Consider the following 19457-nt stretch of genomic DNA (forward strand, 5'->3'; position numbering starts at 1 on the left):
ATGGCAATGTAGTTGTTTGCATCAGTACAATAAGAATGCATTTTCTTTTGCAACAGGACGCATTGGAGAAACTGATTGATATACCAAGACTTTGACTGGAAGGGTGTGCTTCACTTTGAGGAATCAAGCTTGACTTGCAGAGCCAATAAAACCCCCTTGGGAAAACTGGCCTCATACCTTGTCTACACAGATCCCATACAGGGTTTCTAACCTGTGGTGAGTAAAGAATGTCACTTTCTTTCTTTCTTTTTTTTTTTTTTTTGAGACGAGGTCTCACTTTGTCTCCCAGGCTGGAGTGCAGTGGCACAGTCTCGGCTCACTGCAACCTCTGTCTCCTGGATTCAAGCAATTATCTGCCTTAACCTCCCAAGTAGCTGGGTTTACAGGCACCCACCATCATGCCCAGCTAATTTTTTGTATTTTTAGTAGAGATGGGGTTTCACCATCTTGGCTAGGCTGCTCTTGAACTCCTGACTTGTGATCCACCTGCCTTGGCCTCCCAAAGTGCTGGGATTACAGGCATGAGCCACCACACCCGGCCCAAAAAATGTCACGTTCTAACACAAACAGGAGCCCCATGTTCTTTGAACCTCAAGAAGGGAGGAATTTACCCAACTCACAGGTATTTGAGGGTACAAACCCATGGGCTCAGCTTTAAAAGTCTTGTCTGAGATTCCTTGTGGAACTGAGTTCCATCAAAACCTATTTAAAAACCCTAGTAAAAATAATTATTCTGGCTGAACTTTATGCAAATAATCAGGCCAACCATAAGACTAAAGTTTATTTTGCAAAAAACTCAGTCCTATCATAATCTGTTTTTGACAAAAGTGAGAATTGGAGAGAGAAAAATTAAGTTTCAAAACTTATCATACACTTGACATTACATTCCAGTTTCATTAATTGTTTTTAAGTTTTTGCCTACATTTTAAATTAACCCTGCGTATTCCTGTGAACCAACCAGTGACTTCTGGGTAAAAACAGAAAATCTGGATCAATATACTAGTTCTGGGGAATTACCCTGCAAATACTGTCAGGTGATAGGAGTAAATAGGGTGCCCATAACTGGGAGGTTTCTTTGTTCAGTAAAATAAGACCAAGGGAGCTAACCAAAGCCAAGCCCCATGCACCCAAATCTTAGCAGGCGTAACTATAGTCACTAGTTATCTCGGCGTGTCAGCAACTTCAGGATTTCTAAGCTGTCCTTACCCCTTGTTTCGTTTTTATACATCTCTGTCTCTCTTTTTTTTTTTTGAGACGGAGTCTTGCTCTGTTGCTCAGGCTGGAGTGCAGTGGCGTGATCTCGGCTCACTGCAACCTTTGCCTCCCGGGTTCAAACGATTCTCACGCCTAAGCTTCCCCAGTAGCTAGGATTATAAGTGTGCACCACCATGCCCAACAAATTTTTGTTTTTTTAGTAGAGATGGGGTTTCATCATGTTGGTCAGGCTGGTCTCAAACTCCTGATCTGAAGTGATCTGCCCGCCTTGGCCTCCCAAAGTGCTGGGATTACGGGTGTGAGCCACTGCGTCCGACCTCATTTTTATGAATGTCTTTTAATAACCTGGTTTGTCTCTTCTCACCTCCCAGGATCAAGTGATCCTTTTACCTTACCCTCCCAAGTAGCTGGGACTACACACGTGTGCCACCATACCCGGTTAATTTTTATATTTTCTGTAGAGATGGGTTTTGCCATGTTTCCCAGGCTGGTCTCAAACCCCTGGGCTCAACTGATCTGTCGACCTCAGTCTTTCAAAGTGCTGCAATCACAGGTGTGAGTCACCACGCCTGGCTCCACATTACAATATACTTGTCATGTCCCCTTAGGATGCTATATATATATATATATATATATATATATATATATATTTTTTTTTTTTTTTTTTTTTTTTTTTTTTGAGATGGACACTCGCTCTATTGCCAAAGCTGGAATGCAGTGGTGTGATCTGGGCTCACCGCAACCTCCACCTCCTGGGTTCAAGCAATTCTCCTGCCTCAGCCTCCCGAGTAGCTGGGACTATAGGTGCATGCCACCTTGTCCAGCTAATTTTGTATTTTTAGTAGATACAGGGTTTCACTATGTTGGCCAAGCTGGTCTCGAACTCTTGACCTCATGATAAAACCACCTCAGCCTCCCAAAGTGCTGAGATTACAGGCATGAGCCACTGTGCCTAGCCCCTGAGGATGCTCTTGACTATGACAATTTCTCAGATTTTTCCTCTTTTGGGTGACCTTGATAGTTTTGAGGAGTACTGGTCAGTTACATTATAGGATGTTCCTCTAATTGAAATTTCTCTGATGTTTTTCTCAAGACTGAACTGAGGTTATGAGTTTTGGGGAGGAAGATCATTTTCTTCACATCACATCAAGGGTATATACTCAGTACTATAAACAAAAAATAAAATTCTAAGTCCCCCAACCATCTGAAAGGACCCCTCCTCCCCGCCAAAGGCATTCCAAAGTTAACCTGGAAAACTAGTTCAGGCCATGACTGGAAGGGGGTCAGACATGCCTCATTATACCCTTCCCCCTTTTGGAATTCAGCACAGCTGACCAGTATTACCATCAAAACAGAGACCTTAAGTCTGTCAGTCTGTCAGTCATGCACAAAGTCTGTCAGTCTTTAAGTCTGATAAGAAATATTTGCAATCTATTCTCTCTGAAGCCTGCTACCTGGAGGCTACATCTGTGTGATAAAACCTTGGTCTACACAACCCTTTATAGTAACCTAGACATCCCTTTCTATTGATCTCAGGTCTTTAGATAATAACCCATTGACAAGCAGAAAATCCTTGCTTTTTAATTTTTATTTTTTAAAAATAGAGACAGGGTCTGGCTGGGCACGGTGGCTCACACCTGTAATCCTAGCACTTTGGGAGGCTGAGGCAGGCAGATCACGAGGTCAGGAGATTGAGACCATCCTGGTCAATATGGTGAAACCCCATTTCTACTAAAAATACAAAAATGAGCTGGTTGTGGTGGTACATGCCTGTAATCCCAGCTACTCGGGAGGCTGAGGCAGGAGAATTGCTTGAACCTGGGAGGCGGAGATTGCAGTGAGCCAAGATTGCACCATAGTACTTCAGCCTGGTGACGGAGCCAGACTCTGCCTCAAAAAAAAATCCAAAAAGATACCGGGTCTTGCTATGCTGCCCAGGTTGGTCCCCAACTCCTGGGCTCAAGCTGTGTGTCTACTTTAGCTTCCCAAAGTGCTGTGATTACATGCATGACTTTCCACACCGGCCCACCAATCAGAAAATCATTGAATCTTCTTATGACCTGGAAGCCCCACATCCCCTTCCAGCTGTCCAGTGTTTTTGGACCTAACCAATGCACGTCATACATGTATTAATTGGTATCTTCATTTTTACTACATGTTAATTAATTATCTTTTTTTTTTTTTTTTTTTTTGAGACAGAATCTCGCTCTGTTGCCCAGGCTAGAGTGCAGTGATATAATCTCGGCTCACTGCAACCTCCACCTCCCAGGATCAAGCAATTCTCCTGCCTCAGCCTCCTGAGTAGCTGGGACTACAGGCACATGCCACCACGCCAGCTAATTTTTTGTACTATTAGTAGAGTTGGGGTTTGACCATATTGGCCAGGCTAGTGCCGAACTCCTGACCTCAAATGATCTGCCCACGTTGGCCTCTCAAAGTGCTGGGATTACAGGCATGAGCCACTACACCTGGCCTTATTTATTTATTTATAATCTCTAGTCCAACAGAGATACCTCCCAGGCTCAAGAGATCCTCTTACCTCAGCCTCCCAAGTAGCTGAGACTACAGGCACATGCCACCGTACCCGACTAAGTTTTGTACTTTTTGTAGACATGGGGTGTCACCATGTTGCCCAGGCTGGACTTGAACTCCTGGGGTCAAGTGATCCTCCCATCTTGGCCTCCCAGATCCTCTCCCTTGGGATTACAGACTGAGCCATTGATACCTAGCCAATTGACGTCTTTTCTTTTTTCTTTCTTTTTTATTTTTTTATTTTGGGATAGAGTCTTACTCTGTCTCCCAGGCTGGAGTGCAATGGTGTGATCTCAGCTCACTGCAACATCTGCCTGCCAGGTTCAAGTGATTTTCCTGCCTCAGCCTCCTGAGTAGCTGGGGTTACAGGCACACACTGCCATGCCTGGCTAATTTTTACATTTTTAGTAGAGATGGGGTTTCACCATGTTGGTCAGGCTGGTCTCAAATTCCTGACTTCAAATGATCCACCTGCCTTGGCCTCCCAAAGTGGTGAGATTACAGGCGTGAGCCACTATGCATGGCCCTAATGTCTTATGTCTGCTTGAATATATAAAACCAAGTTGTAGCCTGATCACCTTGGGTACATGACCTGAGGACATCCTGAGGTTGTATCGTGAGCATGTTCTTAACCTTGGCAAAATAAACTTCTAAATTGGTTGAGACTTGTCTCAGATACTTTTTGGTTTACAGCAAGCACACACTGTTGTCATGACCGATAACTGTTGGCACTGACTTTGGTCACCTGGCTAGAGTAGTATTGTTCAGTTTCCCCAATGTAAAGTTTCTTCTCTTTTTCCTCCTTCCCATATTGTACTCGTTGGAAGAAGTCACAATGCATAACCCACACTTAAGGAGTGGGGAATTATGCTCCCTCTCCTTTAGAGTTATATTTTAACTCTAGGAAAACAACCCCACAAAACAGATACCTAACTCTTTTCATCATTGGGCATGCTTTGTACTCCAAGCAGCTGCCTTGGGCTGGCTAAATAGTCTACACTGGCCACTGTTAAAGTAAATTAAAATGGAGATCAGGCCTGAAGAATCCCTGGCCAGACAATGCTAGTTAGGCCTCATAAAGGAACTCAGACTTGCTTGATTTGCAAACATAAGCAAAACTTAACTTGGGTCATTGTGATGGTTAATACTGAGTGTCAACGTGATTGGATTGAAGAACACAAAGTATTGATCCTGGGTGTGTCTGTGAGGGTGTTCCCAAAGGAGATTAACATTTGAGTCAGTGGGCTGGGAAAGGCCGACCCACCTTTAATCTGGGTGGGCACAATCTAATCAGCTGCCAGTGTGGCTAGAATATAAACAGGCAGAAAAATGTGAAAAGAGAGACTGGCCTAGCCTCCCAGCCTACATCTTTTTCCCACGCTGGATGCTTCCTGCCCTTGAACATCACACTCCAAGTTCTTCACTTTTGGAATTTGGACTAGTTCTCCTTGCTTCTTAGCCTGCCAATGGCCTGTTGTGGGACCTTGTGATCGTGTGAGTTAATACTTAATAAACTCCCCTTTATATATATATATACATACACATATATGTATATATGTGTGTGTGTGTATATATACACATATATGTATATATGTGTGTGTATATATATACACATATATGTATATATGTGTGTGTATATATATACACATATATGTATATATGTGTGTGTATATATATACACATATATGTATATATATATAAAGCAGAGTTTAAAAAGTAATGGAATATATATATATATTCCATTAGTTTTTTTTTTGCTTTTTTTTTTGAGATGGGATTACATTCTTGTTGCCCAGGCTGGAGTGCAATGGCTTGATCTGGGCTTACTGCAACCTCCACCACCTAGGTTCAAGTGATTCTTCTGCCTTAGCCTCACCAGTAGCTGGGATTACAGGTGCCCACCACCACGCCCAGCTAATTTTTTGTATTTTGTAGACATGGGGTTTCACCATATTAGTCAGGCTAGTCTTGAACTCCTAACCTCAGGTGATCCACCTGCCTTGGCCTCCCAAATTGCTGAGATTACAGGAGTGGGCCACCGTGCCCAGCCCTATTCCATTAGTTCTGTCCCTCTAAAGAACCTGACTAGTACAGTCATTTCTGGTAAATGCTAATGTCAGACAGAAACAAAACTTAACATTAGGCAATCACAAGCAACCAACTAACATATAATTAACTAGGGACTTTTCAACAAAGAAAACCAAAAAAGGCAATTTCGTAACTGTAACTAATGAAATATATATATATATATAATTTTTTTTTTTTTTTCCTGAGAGGGAATCTTACTTTGTTGCCCAGGCTGGAGTTCAGTGGTGCAATCTTGGCTCACTGCAATCTCTGCCTCCCAGGTTCCAGCAATTCTCCTGGTTCAGAGTCCCAAGTATCTGGGATTACAGGCATGCACCACCACACCCAGCTAATTTTTGTATTTTTAGTAGAGACGAGGTTTCACCATTTTGGTCAGGCTGGTCTTGAACTTCTGACCTCAAATAATCTGTCCGCCTTGGCCTCCCAAAGTGCTAGAATTACAGGCGTGAGCCACCGTGCCTGTCCCCAATAAAATATCTTGTTTCCACATTCTCCCCATAAATATTTGCCTCTGATGCATTGTCATGGGAACATTCAACCTCTTTCCATCTGGTGCTCCCCAATTCAAGAATTGCCTGTTATTCAAGTACACTCTTTAAAAAATTTTGTTGATCCTCAGATTTTACATTTTAACACCACCTTACCTCCTAGAGTGCTGATTTTCTGATCTGTAAAATGGTGTTGCGGTTTCACTCCCTAGGACTGTAGGGAAGAGAAAGTCTCTGGCTGTCAATGTCAGTCAATGTCAACTCCCTCTGCCTCCCCCATTTCATTCCTGGGAACTCTGAGGCCCAGAGAGGGGCATTAACTAGTGTCAACTTTAATAACGGGATTCAGGCAATATGTTTAAATAATTTATTTAAGCGTAAAGTTTGAGAATGGCCAAGGGGGGGGACACAGGCTCCAATAAGCTGGGTTCAGTGCTCTTGAGTAGAGTGGTTTGAGGGTCATTCATTTATATAAGCAAGGTCTGGGGAATAATAAGCAATAAGAAGAAGAAGAAGAAGAAGCAAGGTCTGGGGAAGCTTAACAGAATTTCAACATTTTCCATATTAGTTAAGTGTATAGTCACAGCAATTTAATTGATTCTAGGCAGTGTTTCTGTTTGAGAAAGGTACATTTAACATTCCACATTAAGATGTAATATTCAAAGGGTCTTTTATCTTAGTCATGGGGTCTTTCATCTCAGGGACCATCTGATCTGAGCCGAAAAAGAAAATATAGGAAGAGGCAAGGTGCTGTGGCTCAGGCCTGTAATCCCACCACTTTGGGAGGCTGAGGTAGGAGGATCACTTGAGCCCAGGAGGTTGAGGCTGCAGTGAGCCTGATCCGCCACTGCACTTCAGCCTGGGCGACAGAGTGAGTCCCTGTCTCTGGAAAAAAAAAAAAAGAAAAGGAAGGAAATTAATCCATATCAAAAGGTCAGTACTTAAGGGGTCTGCTCCATTTCTCAGTCTCCAAAGTCAGCCCTCCTCAGGGTCTAACAACTTTTAAAAGCCCCAAATAGACAGACTGTTCATTTCCTTCTGCACTTGGCCCGGTCTCACTACAAGCCACGCCTGGCCCAGCCCCGTCCCGCCTTGAGCCTCGGTGTCCCCACCTAGGGGCGGGCAGCCAGGGGCACTTCCGCTGGCCCAAGTGATCTGCATGTGGCAGGGCTGCGCAGTGGAGCGGCCAGAGGGCAGGATGACGAGCCAGACCCCTCTGCCCCAGTCCCCCCGGCCCGGGCGGCTGACGGTAAGTGCGAGGCTAGCTGCGTCCCCGCGCCTCTGCCCTCCCTTCCAGTTTCTCCCGCCAGTCCCTCCAGCCGCCCGAGCCCCCTACTTCTGGCGCGCTGTCTCCCTGCACCTCGGGCTGGTCGCTCTCTTCTGTCTTTGCTATCCCTCCTGCTCGGATCGCTCTCCTTTCACGCCTCGGTGTCCCTTTCTGGTTTGGCTCTGTCCAGCCTCTCCTCTTTGCCCTTTTGCTTCCTCCCTCTACATTCGGTCTTTAGTTCCCCTCCCTTCTCTCTTCCCCGGGCTTGTCCTAGTCCAGGGCTTCTCCTCTGCCCCTCCTTCTCCCCTGCTCCCAGTGGGAGAAGCCCATCCAACCAGCTTGGCCAGAGGATCTTTCCCTCACTCGCAGCCCTCTCCAACCTGCCCCTGCCCCTGCCCTCTGGCTGGGACCCGAATCCCTCTGCTTGCCTGCCTGGTCCCCGGGCTTGGGTGAGGGGAGTTGGGGAGGAGGATGGGGAAAAGGCTGGGTGCACTCTAGAAGCAGAACACTCGGGTTCTCTCCTGCACTGAGAGCCATCCTGAAGACCTGGAGGAAGGGAAAGCAGATCCAGCAGCAGGTCAGCGTGGCTCTCTCTAATAGGGCCGTGGTCACGTCATTGCTGTTGGCTATTGACAAAGTCACATGCCTAGTGCCAGGATCACCCTAGGTGCTCAATAAATGCCTGAATGAATTACTGGGGAAGTGTAATGCACCGTGCATGATGCCAGGTAGGGCAAGATTGGCCTTGAACAGAACACTAGATGCTCCTGTAAATCAGAGGATATTCTCCTCCCTTAGGAGCCTCACAGCCTTTTTGTTTGTTTGTTTTTTGTTAAAATAGAGACGGAGTCTCGCCATGTTGGTGAGACCCAGGCTGGTCTTGAACTCCTGGTTGAAACCCCAGACTGGACTCAAACTCTTAGGCTCAGGCAATCCTCCTACCTCAGTCTCCCAAAGTGCTGGGATTACAGGCGTGAAACACAGCACTTGGGCAGGAATCTCGCAGTCAATGAACAAACAGGGAATTATAAGGGAAGAACTGCCAGGCCAGTGAAGTATAGTAGTGTAGGACCTTCTGGGATCACAATGAGACAACCCACCCTGAAGGACTCCCAGAGGAATTCATCTGAAGGATGAGTAGGGTCAGAGAAAGGAGTGTGGATGCCAAGTGAGTGAGCTCCTGGAGGTGAGGGGGCCTGGCTTGCTCCGGATTGGAGGGGTGGGGAGCAACAGGCGGTTCTGGTAGCTCATTGCGAGGGTTGAAGTAGCAGTCCAGTTGCAAAGGGCCTCTAAACCTTGTTATGGAGTCTGGAGTTTATCTGGAAGGGAATGAAAAGTTGCTCAAGTGTTTAATACAGGGAGTGATAGGATCAGATTTGTACTTCAGAAAAGGTACTCTCAGCCAGGTGTGGTAGCTCATGCCTGTAGTCCCAGCACTTTTGGAGACAGAGCGGGTGGATCACCTAGCTCCGGAGTTTGAGACCAGCCTGGCCAACATGGCAAAACCCTGTCTCTATAAAAAATACAGAAATTAGCTGGACATAGTGGCACACGCTTGTAGTCCCAGCCACTCTGGAGGCTGATACAGGAGAATCGCTTGAGCCTGGGAGGTGGAGGTTGCAGTGAGCCGAGATTGTACCACTGCACTGCAGCCTGGGCAAGAGTGAGACCTTGTCTCAAAACAAAAAACAAACAAAAACAAAAAACAAAAAGGAGCTTAGGAACAGGGCTGAGGTCTTGTTTGATAAAGAAATGGAGCTGAAGATGTCAGCACAGGAAACTTTTTTTGAGACAGGGTCTCCCGCTGTCACCCAGGCTGGAGTGCAGTGGCGCAGTCTTGGCTCACTGCAACCTCTGTCTTCCGGGTTCAAGCAATTATCCTGCCTCAGCCTCCCAAGTAGCTGAGATTACAGGCGTACGCCACCAGGGCCCAGCTAATTTTTTGTATTTTTAGTAGAGATGTGGTTTTGCCATGTTGGCCATGCTGCTCTTGAATTCCTGGCCTCAAGTGACCCTCCCACCTGGGCCTCCCAAAGTGTTGGGATTATAGGCGTGAGCCACTGCACCCAGCCTATTTTTTGAAGCATCTGGAAATTAGCTTCAGAAAGGACATTAGATGTGATTGGATCTGTTAGACTTTCAGAGCTGGGGGAGCTTAGAGTTCTCTTGGTCCATTTTGCCTTCCTGTTTCACAGATAACTAAGCCTAGGCCCAGAGAAGGAAAGCAAAGGGCCCTGGGCACATATCTAAGTATTGGCAGTAGTGGGGCAGGATGTTGGGAAGGATGGGAGTGAGGCACCCATATTGTGTTGGAGTCATGCTAATACAGGTTTCATCTCAGCTCCAACTTCATCACATCCTAGCTGTGTGACTTCTCTCTGAACTTTCCTTGCCTGTAATATGGGGATATTAGGAGGGCCTGGGAGCTTTCAGCAGTGTAGGAGTAATGAGAACATATTGGTCCATTCAAGGGGTAAAGTCTGCAACTTTGCATTTTACTGGGTGCTTTACAGAGGTGACCTCAGGGTTAACCAAACAGTCCTGCCGAGGGGCCTTGAGGTTTTTGGGAGAAAAAGTCAGAGGTTCTGGGCTTATTTTTCTCAGCTCTATTGTTTGGCTGCTGTCAAGATGCATCCTCTCCTCTGCTTTCTCCCTTCCAGTCAGCAGAACTGTCCCCTGGTAGGAGATGTTGTCATGGCAATCAGATTTCTCCAGCAGTTCGGTTGCCTTTGTCTCTCTTTTTTTTTTTTTTTTTTTTTTGAGACAGAGTCTCGCTTTGTCGCTCAGGCTGGAGTGCAGTGACCGGATCTCAGCTCACTGCAAGCTCCGCCTCCCGGGTTTACGCCATTCTCCTGCCTCAGCCTCCCGAGTAGCTGGGACTACAGGCGCCCGCCACCTCGCCCGGCTAGTTTTTTTTGTATTTTTTAGTAGAGACGGGGTTTCACCATGTTAGCCAGGATGGTCTCAATCTCCTGACCTCGTGATCCGCCCGTCTCGGCCTCCCAAAGTGCTGGGATTACAGGCTTGAGCCACCGCGCCCGGCCTGCCTTTGGCTCTCTTAACTCCAGTACTTTAATCTTAGGAGAGCCCACAGACCAGTTGAGAATGAGGTCACACCTACATCAGACTGAGTGACATTCCTGAGCCCTGTCCCCATCCCCACTCTTGTAGTAAAATCTTCAGGTTGGAAATCCAGCCTTCCCTCTAACACCACGCATCTATTCCACAGCAGCAGCCGTCACATCCCTTAGGAAACCTTCTCTGACAGCCTCCAATACACATCCACAAAAAGACCTGACCCCTCCTACCTTTGAGTCTTCCCTCTCAGCACCTACGTGCTTAAGCCATCTGTTTCCCACTCCCCTGTGAGTTCCTTGAAAGCAGGGACTGTGTCTTGTTCTGTTTGGCACAAGGTTTGCATGTAATAGGTCCAACATACATTTTGTTGAATGAATGAGTCACTAAAGGAATGAAGAGTGAAGGTATTGGAAGACTGAAGGTAATTTATGTAATGACTAAGAGCTCAAGCTTGAAGTAAAACGGACCTGAATTCAAATTCTGACATCATCACTTAATAGCCAGTCTCAGGCAACTTTCTTCATCTCTTTAAGCCTTAGTTTCTTCTTCTGTAAAATGGAGATTTAATACGTTCTTCATGGAAGTGTTGTGAGGGCTGAATTAGATAATCCATTTAAAGCACTACACAGAGTTACTAGACTGTCTGTTTCCATATCCCTCTTCCCACCAACCTTCCCACTAGGCATACATTTTGTTGAATGAATGAGTCACTAAGGGAATGAAGAGTGAAGGTATTGGAAGACTGAAGGTAATTTATTTATGTAATCACTAAGAGCTCAAGCTTGGACTAAAACGGACCTGAGTTCAAATTCTGACATCATCACTTAATAACCAGTCTTAGTGCTCAGCCCAGGGTCTGGTACAGAGAGGTGGCCTCTAAAAGTTCTGTTGAACAACCAAACTTAACTTGCATTTGCACTGCTCTTCACAGTTTGTGAAGCAGTTTTACACCCACAATATGTAGAGTTACTGGCCTTTTCATTACCAAGAATATTCCTGTTATTATTTAAGTCCCATGGGACCATATTTGGAAAAACATTCATCAAACAAATTCCATTTATGCTGGGCGTGGTGGCTTGCACCTGTAATCCCACCTGCTTGGGAGGCTCAGGCAGGAGGAAGCCTTGAAGCCAGGAGTTCAAGACCAGCCTGGGCAACACAGTAAGACCCATCTCTAAAAAGATATTTTTTAAGTAGCCAGATACAGTGTTGAATGTCCTGTAGTCCCATTTACTTGGGAGGCTGAGGCAGGAGGATGACCTGAGCCCAAGTTCAAGGCTGCAGTAAGTTATGATCATGCCACTGCACCCCCAGCCTCGGCAACAACACAGCAAGATCCCATCTCTTAAAAAAAATTCAATTTTCTGGCCAGGCACTATGGCTAACGCCTGTAATCCCAACACTTTGGGAGGCCGAGGTGGACAGATTGGGGTCAGGAGTTTGAGACCAGCCTGGCCTACATGGTGAAACCTAGTCTCTACTAAAAATACGAAAATTAGCCAGGCTTGGTCGTGCACTGTACATCTGTAATCCCAGCTACAGGGTGGCCATCCTAGCTCCCAGGCTGAGGCACAAGAATTGCTTGAGCCTGGGAGGCTGAGGTTGTAGTGAGCCAAGATCACATCACTGTACTCTAGGCTGAGCAACAGAGTGAGACTCTGTTTCAAAAAAAAAAAAAAGAAAGAAAAAAAATTCCATTTTAAAATAAATCAAGGTAATGCCAACTGTTAACCAGAACTTCTGATCTACATGAAATAAGAATTTTTGTCCCCAACTCCCAGCACAGGATGTGGATACATAGTAAATACCCAAGAAAAGCTTCCCAAATGAACACATGTATGGTTTCTTTCGTCTTTCTGAAATGTTGGAAGTGTCCCTCCTCCCTTACCCTTGGCTTTTATTATATCTTAGATCAGAGCTGAGCATGCCAGGTTGGAACTCTTGACTTTGTAACAACTCCATGTCCCCATTTTACTTCCTTTTTTTTTTTTTTTTTTTTTGGAGTTGTACTCTCATTCTGTCACCCAGGCTGGAGTGCAGTGGCACGATCTCGGCTCATTGTAACCTCTGCCTCCTGGGTTCAAGTGATTCTCCTGCCTCAGCCTCCCGAGCAGTTGGGACTGTAGGCGTGTGCTACCATGCCCGGCTAATTACTGTATTTTTAGTAGAGATGGGGTTTCGCCATGTTGGCCAGGCTGGTTTTGAACTCCTGGACTCAAGTGATCCACTCACCTTGGTCTCCCAAAGTATGGGGATTATAGGCGTGAGGCACCATGCCTGGCCTTTACTTTAAAAAAAAATTTTTCCCTTAAACCTATTTAAAAAAAAAATAGAGATGGGGTCTTGCTATGTTGCCCAGGCTGGTCTCCAACTCCTGGCCACAAGTGATCCTCCTGCCATGGCCTCCCAAAGTGTTGGGATTACAGACATGAGCCACCGTGCCCAGCCAATATCCCCATTTTATAGATGAGGAGACTGAGGCCTTAAGAGGGAAAAAGGCTTGCCGAAGGCCACAGACTTTGGAAGTATCATTGCTGAGACTTCCTTCCATGGCAGCCTCTTCCTGTAACATTCTTCTGCTTTTGTAAGACAGAGTCTTACAATATTACAATATGTATTGACAGAGTCTTACTCTGTCACCCATGCTGGAGGGCAGTGGGGTGATCTTGGCTCACCTTGCCTCCGCCTCCCACGTTCAGGTGATTCTCGTGCCTTAGCCTCCCAAGCAGCTGGGATTACAGGCACGTGCCACCACACCTGGCTAATTTTTGTATTTTTAGTAGAGACAAGGTTTCACCAAGTTGGCCAGGCTTGTCTCGAACTCCTGACCTCAGGTGATCTGCCTGCCTCAGCCTCCCAAAGTGCTGGGATTACAGGCGTGTGCCACTGTGCCTGGCCTCCTCCCATAACATTCTATGACCTAAAATTAAGATGCTTGAATGGGTATTCTTTTTTTTTTTTTTTTTTGAGACGGAGTCTCGCTCTGTCGCCCGGCCTGGAGTGCAGTGCCCGGATCTCAGCTCACTGCAAGCTCCGCCTCCCGGGTTTAGGCCATTCTCCTGCCTCAGCCTCCCGAGTAGCTGGGACTACAGGCGCCAGCCACCTCGCCCGGCTAGCTTTTTGTATTTTTTAGTAGAGACGGGGTTTCACCGTGTTAGCCAGGATGGTCTTGAACTCCTGACCTCGTGATTCGCCTGTCTCGGCCTCCCAAAGTGCTGGGATTACAGGCTTGAGCCACCGCGCCCGGCCGGGTATTCTTTTTTCCAACAGAAACCTTTCTTCCTCCTTAAAATGCCCACCCTCGGCTGGGCACTGTGGGAGGCTGAGGCAGGTGGATCGTGTGAGGTCAGGAGTTTGAGAACGGCCTAGCAAACATGGCAAAACCTCGTCTTTACTAAAAATACAAAAATTAGTTGGGCATGATGGCGGGCGCCTGTAGTCCCAGCTACTAGCGAGGCTGAGGCAGAAGAGTTGCTTTAATCGAGGTGGAGGTTGCAGTGAGCCGAGATTGTGCCACTGCACTCCAGCCTGGGCGACAGAGCGAGACTCTGTCTTAAAAAAAAAGCCACCCCCTGGAGCAACACAGCATCAATATAACCCTCTTTAGTAAGATGGGCCTTTCACTAGCCAAAGCCAAACATTATGGCTCCCCTACGTTTTTTATCCAGTTATTCTTTGGATAAAAATAAGTCATGAGCTCAGGGGAGATGGCGTGTTGGTTTACTCTGCCTCTTGTGCCCCCAGATGTCTACTGTTGTGGAGCTGAATGTGGGGGGTGAGTTCCACACGACCACCCTGGGTACCCTGAGGAAATTTCCGGGCTCAAAGTTGGCAGAGATGTTCTCTAGCTCAGCCAAGGCCTCCATGGATGCAGAGGGCCGCTTCTTCATCGACCGCCCCAGCACCTATTTCAGACCCATCCTGGACTACCTGCGCACTGGGCAAGTGCCCACACAGCACATCCCTGAAGTGTACCGTGAGGCTCAGTTCTATGAAATCAAGCCTTTGGTCAAGCTGCTGGAGGACATGCCGCAGATCTTTGGTGAGCAGGTGTCTCGGAAGCAGTTTCTCCTGCAAGTGCCGGGCTATGGCGAGAACCTGGAGCTCATGGTGCGCCTGGCGCGTGCAGAGGGCATAACAGCACGGAAGTCCAGCGTGCTTGTGTGCCTGGTGGAAACGGAGGAGCAGGATGCATATTATTCAGAGGTCCTGTGTTTTCTGCAGGATAAGAAGATGTTCAAGTCCGTTGTCAAGTTTGGGCCCTGGAAGGCAGTCCTAGACAACAGTGACCTCATGCACTGCCTGGAGATGGACATTAAGGCCCAGGGGTACAAGGTATTCTCCAAGTTCTACCTGACGTACCCCACCAAAAGAAACGAATTCCATTTTAACATTTATTCATTCACCTTCACCTGGTGGTGATCATCAGGAGCAGAGACTGTTACGAGTTCTAGCATGGCTTATGAAATTAAAAGTTGCCATCAATGCCATTTTCCTTTAATTTCACAAACATCAGGCAATTTCCAGGGTTGGTCTAGAGTCTTGCTCTTAAATATTGATCTCCCATTTAAGGACTTTCCACTCTATTGCAACTGACACCACTATATTTGCCTAGCAACTTGCAGCTGCTTCCTCTTCAAAGCCTCATGTGTCTTTAAGAATGTTTCAACAATGCGTTGGCAAGAGATGTGGGATGACAACAGGAACATACAAGATACTGTGAATCTAGATGTTCTGACCTAAAGATGTAGTCTACCTAGCCCCAGCTTGTGGTCCAATCCATCTGTCTCTGGCATGTGCCCTCATGTAGCAGATGCTTTCCTGATCCCCTTTGCGAGATGCTGTGGGTGCTAAAACCTCAGAGCTGTCCTCTTCTCTAGAGTGGAGGTTTTCAAAGTGCATCATCAGCATTACCTGTGAACTTGCTGGAAATACAAATTCTCAGACCCCACCCCAGACCTACCGAATCAGAATTTCCGGGGGTTGGCACAGCATTCTGATTTACCAAACCCTCCAAGTGATTTTGATGTATTCTAATTTTGAGACCATCTCTAGAAAAGATTTGCTACCTCTTGTATGGAGGTACAAAAGACTGACCTCTTACATCGAGGAACTTCCTTTCCCAGAGCTCCTCATGGAGTCAGGCTGAAGTCAGTCTTCTGAGAGCACATTCTTACTTAAATTTTTTTTTTTTTCTGTCCTACGCTGCTTCCCTCACTCCCTTTCTCCTAAGAGCACTCCATCAATAAACCATTTGCATGAGAGTCTCAGTTTTGGTTCTGCTTCTCAGCCTAATACAGGACTCATCCTCTAAAGGAGGATACATGTCGACGTTCATTCTCTTCCAAGTCCAGGTCTGAGATAGATGACCCCCTTCCCTGCGTAGTAGCTTGATCAGCTATTGTGGGTTGTCTGGAACTTTCTTGGGACATAGGGTTTCTTTCTTGGGACCAAAGGGTTTCTTGGGATACAGGACTTCCAGTATAAAAACTTGGAAGTCTCATCGGGTGCAGCGGCTCATAGCCTATAATCCCAGCACTTTGGGAGGCTGAGGCGGGTGGAGAACTTGAGGTCAGGGGTTCAAGACCAGCCTGGCCAACACTGTGAAACCCCCCATCTGTATTAGTCTGTTTTCACACTGCTGATAAAGACATACCTGAGACTAGGCAATTTACAGAAGAAAGAGTTTTAATGGACTTACAGTTCCACATGGCTGGGGAAGCCTCACAATCATGGTGGAAATGTATATCTCACATGGCAACAGACAAGAGAGAGCAAGTGCAGGGAAACTTCCCTTTTTAAAACCATCAGCTCTCATGAGACTTATCCACTATCACGAGAACAACACAGGAAAGACCGGCCTCCATGATTCAATTACCTCCCACAAGGTCCCTCCCACAACATGTGGGAATTCAAGATGAGATCTGGGTGGGGACACAGCCAAACCATATCACTGTCTCTACTAAAAAAAAAAAAGTTAGCCAGTCATGGTGGCACATGCCTGTAGTCCCAGCTACTCGGAGGCTGAGGCATGAGAATCGCTTGAACCTGGGAGGCAAAGGTTGCAGTGAGCCAAGATCTCGCCACTGCACTCCAGCCTAGGTGACACAGGGAGACCCTGTCTCAATAAACAAACAAACAAACAAACAAACAAATAAATAAAACCAACTTGGAAGTCCCAGGCAAGCTAGAATGAGTACTACCTACCCAATTCTCTCTCACTTTGTTTATTTTTCCTTTGGGACACCTCTTCTGTGGTGACAGATCTGGAAGTGACCTCTATTCAAGAGAGATCATGTGTACCTATAAGAACCTGGCTTTGCCCCCTAATAGGATAACCACTGTCTCCATCCAGACCTTTCACAAACCACTGAATTTTTCCCCTTATGATACCTTCCCCTCCTGCAGTGTCATGTATATTTCAATCAATGTCCAGAAGCTTTTCTTTTGGGTTAGAATCTGACTCCTTGAGGATATTTTCAGTTTTCTGTTCCTTGCCATTTCTTCAAAAGCCTGAGCAGCTGTCTCTAATACTTAGAACCGACAGCGGTAATTCATCCCATCCCTTTGAGAACTCCAGGTTTGGGGCTGTTGGGTTGCTCCTATGCCCAAGTATTTTAAACATATTGTCCCTTGCCCTTGAGGAAAAAGGCCTAGTCTCCATGGTATGAGAACTTTCTAGGCCAGGCATGGTGGTGGCTCACACCTGTAATCCTAGCACTTTGGGAGGCTGAGGTAGGAGGATTGCTTGAGCCCAGGAATTCAAGACCAGCCTGGGCAACATAGTGAGACTCTGTCCCTGTTTTTAAATTTTAAAATTAAAAAAATAAAAGAACTTTCTGGCTCCTTCTATTACTAGAATCTCTCTGAGTCTCAAGTGATAATAGAAAAGTCTCTTCCAACTCTGGTAAAACCACATACCTGTTCTCCCTGAGAACCTTACCAATCCCTTCATGGTTGTCCAGGTTGTATAAGGCAGTATGAAGAGCAATGGTTCTCAACTTTGGCTGCACAGTAATTAGAATCACCTGGGATGAGTTAAAACACTCCAATATAGGGCATGCCCTGACAACACCTGAAACAAATCAGGATCTCTAGAGGTGGGGCCCAGGAAAGAATATTTTTTAAAGCTCCTTCAGATGATTTCATTGTGCAGTTAAGGCTGACAACTGCTGCAGAGTCTCGTTAACTTCAGGCCAATAACAGTTCACTGGTCGACCCAAACGAGGGGTGACCACTCCTCTTCATTGGTATGGACCCCATTCTACTTACCAACTTGTTCTAATCTATGGTGTGTATCAGGGCCAGGGCTAGGTTTCTCACTGGCCTCACTTCAGTCTTGCCTTGGTGCAGATATGCATGATTACATGAGTTTTAATAATCTCAGATGGGGAATGTGCAGTGGCTCATGCCTATAATCCCAGCACTTTGGGAGGCTGAGGCAGGTGGATCACTTGAGGTCAGGAATTCAAGACCCACCTGGCCAACATGGTGAAACTAAATTTCTACTAAAATACTCTACTGAAAATACAAAACAATTAGCCAGGTGTGGTGGTACACGCCTGTAATCCCAGTTACTTGGGAGGTTGAGGCAGGATAATCACTTGAACCCAGGAGACAGAGGTTGCAGTGAGCTGAGATTATCCCACTGCACTCCAGCCTGGGCCACAGAGTGACACTTTGTTTCGAAAAAAAAAAAAAAATCTCAGATGGGACTCCAAGAGGGATTTCATCTGCTTATGAGTACAGGTGTTCATATGTTAATTCCCCAAATAACTTTTCCCAAACTTTTTATTTGGAAAGTTTTCATATATACAGAAAAGGTAAAAGAGTGTTATATTGAATTTTTTTCTTTTTAAGACAGGGTCTCACTGTGTCGCCCAGGCTGGAGTGCAGTGGCACCATCTCGGCTCACTGCAACCTCCGCCTCTTGGGTTGAAGTGATTCTCCTGCCTTGGCCTCCCAGATAGGTGGAACTACAAGCGTGTGCCACCACGCCGGGCTAATTTTTTAATTTTTAGTAAAGATGGGGTTTCACCATATAGGCCAGTCTGGTCTCGAACTCCTGACCTTAGGTGATCTGCCCACCTTGGCCTCTCAGAGTCCTGCGATTACAGGCATGAGCCGCTGCACCTGGCCCATAGTAAACTTTGTACCTAGCTCCACCAGTTACTACTATTTTGACACATTTATGTGATCTGTTTCTCTATACACATGCATATATACATGTATAATCGTTTGCAGAACAATTTGAAGGTAAGATGCAGACATTAACATCCTTCCACCTAAATACTTCAGTTTACAGCTCCTAAGAATAACGCATGATTATCATTATTTCTTTTTTCCCCTTTCCTTTTCTTTCTCCTTCCTTCCCTCCCTCCCTCCCTCCCTCCCTTCTCTCTCTCTCTCTCTCTCTCTCTCTCTCTCTCTCTCGTCAGGGTCTTACTCTGTCACTCAAGCTGGAGTGCAGTGGGACAATCACAGCTTACTCCAGCTTCGACCTCCTGAGCTCAAGCAATCCTCCCATCTCAGCCTCCCCAGTAGCTGGAACTACAGGTGTGTACCACCATGCGTAGCTGATTTTTAAAATTTTTTGTAGACATGGGGTCTCCTTATGTTGCCCATGGTGGTCTCCAACTCCTGGGCTCAAGTGAGCCTCCCACCTCGGCCTTCCAGTGTTAGGATGACAGGTGTGAGCCACCACACTCAGCCCACATTATCTCTTCTTTAAAAATTAATAAATCTAGGCTGGGCATGGTGGCTAACACCTGTAATCCCAGCACTTTGGG

General features: G+C 46.3%; 1 protein-coding gene across 2 annotated transcripts in view; it reads left to right on the plus strand.

Annotated features, from left to right (window-relative positions):
* KCTD14 (potassium channel tetramerization domain containing 14) overlaps positions 1-15932 on the plus strand; it is a 28072-nt gene extending 12140 nt beyond the window's left edge. Inside the window, exons 2-3 of one of the 2 annotated variants that reach the window (XM_030918199.1) lie at positions 57-216; positions 14413-15932. In XM_030918199.1, the coding sequence (XP_030774059.1) occupies positions 14413-15090 (678 nt within the window). In that variant the 5' untranslated portion in view covers positions 57-216 and the 3' untranslated portion in view covers positions 15091-15932. Of the gene's footprint in view, positions 1-56; positions 217-7445; positions 7573-14412 lie in introns of those variants that run through there. The other variant, XM_010365775.1, reaches the window with a different exon arrangement.
* The last annotated feature ends 3525 nt before the right edge of the window (positions 15933-19457 follow it).

This window comes from Rhinopithecus roxellana, chromosome 15 (assembly GCF_007565055.1).
Source record: "Rhinopithecus roxellana isolate Shanxi Qingling chromosome 15, ASM756505v1, whole genome shotgun sequence".
Classification (NCBI taxonomy): domain Eukaryota; kingdom Metazoa; phylum Chordata; class Mammalia; order Primates; family Cercopithecidae; genus Rhinopithecus; species Rhinopithecus roxellana.